The sequence below is a fragment of the Symphalangus syndactylus genome, chromosome 10 (assembly GCF_028878055.3).
Source record: "Symphalangus syndactylus isolate Jambi chromosome 10, NHGRI_mSymSyn1-v2.1_pri, whole genome shotgun sequence".
Lineage (NCBI taxonomy): Eukaryota > Metazoa > Chordata > Mammalia > Primates > Hylobatidae > Symphalangus > Symphalangus syndactylus.
This window is the reverse complement of record NC_072432.2, coordinates 131,047,881-131,052,057: the sequence shown is the minus strand read 5'-3', so window position 1 is coordinate 131,052,057 and position 4,177 is coordinate 131,047,881. Positions and strand designations below refer to the sequence as shown.

The following is a 4,177-nucleotide window of genomic DNA, read 5'->3' as shown; positions in this document are numbered from 1 at the left end:
GGGGTGGACAGATGGTGGCAGAGGAGCCACGGTGTCCCTTCCTCCAGGTTTAGCTAAAGGCAACGTGGAGCATCCCATTGGCCATCCTCCCCACTCTCCAATTCCGCTCCAGAGGCCCCTCCAGACTATTGGCCGCTGCCCCTTTAAGCGTCGCTACTCCTCCCCCAAGATCGGTGGCACCGAGGGAGTGGGGGTGGGGGGAGGCTGAGCGCTCTGGCTGGGACAGCTAGGGAGGATGGCCCAGGCTGGGGAAGTCGCTCTCACGCCTTGCTGCCCCCTCCCCTGAGCCAGGTGATTTGGGAGACCCCGTCCTTCCTTCTTTCCCTACCGCCACACGCGCGACCCGGGGATGGCTCCGTGGCCTCACGAGAACAGTTCTCTTTCCCCATGGCCGGACCTCCCAACCCTGGCGCCCAATACCGCCAACACCAGTGGGCTGCCAGGGGTGCCGTGGGCGGCGGCCCTGGCCGGGGCGCTGCTGGCGCTGGCGGTGCTGGCCACCGTGGGAGGCAACCTGCTGGTCATCGTGGCCATCGCCCGGACTCCGAGACTCCAGACCATGACCAACGTGTTCGTGACTTCGCTGGCCACAGCCGACCTGGTGATGGGACTCCTGGTGGTGCCGCCGGCGGCCACCTTGGCGCTGACTGGCCACTGGCCGCTGGGCGCCACTGGCTGCGAGCTGTGGACCTCGGTGGACGTGCTGTGTGTGACCGCCAGCATCGAAACGCTGTGCGCCCTGGCCGTGGACCGCTACCTGGCTGTGACCAACCCGCTGCGTTACGGCGCACTGGTCACCAAGCGCCGCGCCCGGACAGCCGTGGTCCTGGTGTGGGTCGTGTCGGCCGCGGTGTCGTTTGCGCCCATCATGAGCCAGTGGTGGCGCGTAGGGGCCGACGCCGAGGCGCAGCGCTGCCACTCCAACCCGCGCTGCTGTGCCTTCGCCTCCAACATACCCTACGTGCTGCTGTCCTCCTCCGTCTCCTTCTACCTTCCTCTTCTCGTGATGCTCTTCGTCTACGCGCGGGTTTTCGTGGTGGCTACGCGCCAGCTGCGCTTGCTGCGCGGGGAGCTGGGCCGCTTTCCGCCCGAGGAGTCTTCGCCGGTGCCGTCGCGCTCTCTGGCCCCGGCCCCGGTGGGGACTTGCGCTCCGTCCGAAGGGGTGCCCGCCTGCGGCCGGCGGCCAGCGCGCCTCCTGCCTCTCCGGGAACACCGGGCCCTGTGCACCTTGGGTCTCATCATGGGCACCTTCACTCTCTGCTGGTTGCCCTTCTTTCTGGCCAACGTGCTGCGCGCCCTGGGGAGCCCCTCTCTAGTCCCGGGCTCGGCTTTCCTTGCCCTGAACTGGCTAGGTTATGCCAATTCTGCCTTCAACCCGCTCATCTACTGCCGCAGCCCGGACTTTCGCAGCGCCTTCCGCCGTCTTCTGTGCCGCTGCGGCCGTAGCCTGCCTCGGCAGCCCTGCGCCGCCGCCCGCCCGGCCCTCGTCCCCTCGGGCGCTCCTGCAGCCCGGACCAGCCCCGCGCAGCCCAGGCTTTGCCAACGGCTCGACGGGTAGGTAACCTGGGCAGAGGGACCGGCGGCTCAGGGTCGGGAAGCATGCGATGTCTCCGTGGGTCAACTTTTTGAGTGTGGAGTTTACTAGGAGAAGGTGGGATGGCTTTGCTTGGAGAGAAAAGGGAATGAGTAGTAGCGAACCAAAATGGGACCCAGGGTCCTTTTCTTTCCGGATCCAGTCACTAAGGTAGAAGCAAAGGAGGGCGAGCGGGCTGTCGTTCCTCACCCAAAGACCCAAGGTGCGCCACCGGAAAGCGCTGCGGTGTCCCGAGTACTCTTGCCCCACCGGTCGGCTTTAGGGATTTTTTTTTTTTTTTAAATAGAGACTGGGTCTCGTCTCTGTCGCCCATGCTGGAATGCAGTGGCGCGATCTCAGCTCACTGCAGTCTTGAACTCCTGGCTCCTGGGCTCAAGCGATCCTCCCACCTCAGCCTCCTAAGTATCTGGGACTACAGGCGAGCCCCACCAATCGCAGCTATTTTTAAAATTTCTTGTAGAGATGGGGTCTTGCTATGTTGCCCAGGCTTGTCTTGAACTTCTGGCCTCAAATGATCCTTCTGTCTCAGCCTTCCAAAGCGTTAGGATTACAGGCCTGAGCCAGGGCGCCGGGTCAGCCCTAGTTTTGGTTTTCCAGCTCAGTTCTTTGCCCCCCTCCCCCAATTTCTTGCCATCACTAGACCTGGCTCGGACTTGAAGGCAGGGCTAGTGCCCCCACGCCCCCCAAGCCCTCGGCCTCAGTTCTGGGTTTTCTCAAAGGTTTGACAGCTGTGGAGGTGAGAATCCACTTCCGGTATGGCGTACAGCTGTGAGTGAGGAGCCTGTGAGTGTAGATGTGTGCCCTCCCGCTCCCTGGGCTGGGTTGGAGTAGGGATGGGGTGGGGCGTGTGTGGCTGGGTGGTGCCCTGGCGTTTTTGTGTAACTAAATATGTGTTCCAGGGTCTCTGATCTCTGTCATTCTCCTCAGTGCTCCTGTTGCTCCTTTCACCCCAGGGTCTATTATCTCCACTTTTTTTCCAGGGCTTCTTGGGGAGTTTCTTAGGCCTGAAGGACAAGAAGCAACAACTCTGTTGATCAGAAACTGTGGAAAGCCTCTAGCCTCTGTTCAGAATGAGTCCCGTGGGATTCCCCGGCTGTGACACTCTACCCTCCAGAACCTGACGACTGGGCCATGTGACCCAAGGAGGGATCCTTACCAAGTGGGTTTTCACCATCCTCTTGCTCTCTGTCTGAGAGATGTTTTCTAAACCCCAGCCTTGAACTTCACTCCTCCCTCAGTGGTAGTGCCCAGCTGCCCTGGAGCAGCCGGCTGGCTTTGGTAGGGGCACCCATCACCTGGCTTGCTTGTGTGGTCAGTGAGTGCTTAGGGCAAAGAGAGCTCCTCCAGTTCCATTCCTTCTGCCACCCAAACCCTGATGAGACCTTAGTGTTCTCCAGGCTCTGTGGCCCAGGCTGAGAGCAGCAGGGTAGAAAAAAACCAAGATTTGGGGTTTTGTCTCTGGTTCCCTTATTACTGCTCTCAAGCACTGGCCTTTCTCACTTTAGCCGTGGAATGGCTCCGATCTACCTCACAGCAGTGTCAGAAGGACTTCGTCAGGGTTTTGGGAGCTCCAGCGTTCATAAAAAGGTGAACCATTAGAAGAGATCCCTTCTTTTCCTTTTGTAATCAGATAAATAAATATCACTGAATGCAGTTCATCCTTGGCCCCCTTTCTCTCCGTTTGTTTTCTTTTCATAATCCACTTACTCCTTTCCCTTCTACTCTGCGCTGGCTTTTGACAGAGGCAGTAAATTAGGCCTAATCCTCACTCTTTTCTTCCTAATCGTCATCAAACAAAAAATGAAAAGTCTGTCTGGATGAAGGGGAGTGAGCTTGAGCCTTTGATATCTTGCTCCCCCACCCTTCCTGAAACTCTTGAAGTCCAGTTGCCATTGAGTAGCAAAGCTACGCTCCCCGCAGGACTTGGACAGAGGGCCCACAGGGGGATGGGCTGGCTGTGGCCAGGTTCAGGGCAGGGGGCATTTGTCCCCTCCATGCTATAATCCAGTGGTGGATTCATAAGGTCCTGTGGTCATCAGGAACCAGTTTTGTTCAGTGCCTTACATGGGTGTGTGTGTGTGTGTGTGTGTGTGTGTCTGGAGGCACAGGCACAGAGCATTGCTTGTGTTGGTCAAATGTCTTGTGTCATAAATATATTCTGATGTTTCCCAGCCTTTCCACAACCTCTACCTTCCCACTCCCCTTCCCCAGCTACAAACATCTGTATTATCCTCTTAAAGTAAAACTGGAGTTACAAATTTGAGCCTGTTGATGCAGTTTTCTCTTATTTCCATTTTTATGAATCTTATCAGGCAGGTTTCCTATGTAAAGAAAATTTCTATGGAAATCATTAGATCATTTTGTGAGTTTCTATTTAAACTCCATGAGCCAAGACTATTGTCCAGGATGATTTATGGGAGGCTCGGTAAATCACAGATGTTTTGCATGCTTGTGATGTAGTGTGCAGTGCGTTGTCTTGGTTCAGGGGCCCTAGAGTTATAAAATTCCATCTGCCCCAAGGAGGAGCTTGGTGGATTTCCACATATGGGTGTTCCCTGTGAATTGGACCTGGTCTGTGCTGCT

General features: G+C 57.2%; 1 protein-coding gene across 1 annotated transcript; it reads left to right on the top strand.

Annotated features, from left to right (window-relative positions):
- The first annotated feature begins 243 nt into the window (after nt 1-243).
- On the top strand, nt 244-3,260 carry ADRB3 (adrenoceptor beta 3). Its single transcript, XM_055295971.2, has 2 exons — nt 244-1,554; nt 2,575-3,260. Exons 1-2 carry the CDS (start codon nt 350-352, stop codon nt 2,594-2,596), a joined length of 1,227 nt encoding a protein of 408 aa, XP_055151946.2. The 5' UTR covers nt 244-349; the 3' UTR covers nt 2,597-3,260.
- The last annotated feature ends 917 nt before the right edge of the window (nt 3,261-4,177 follow it).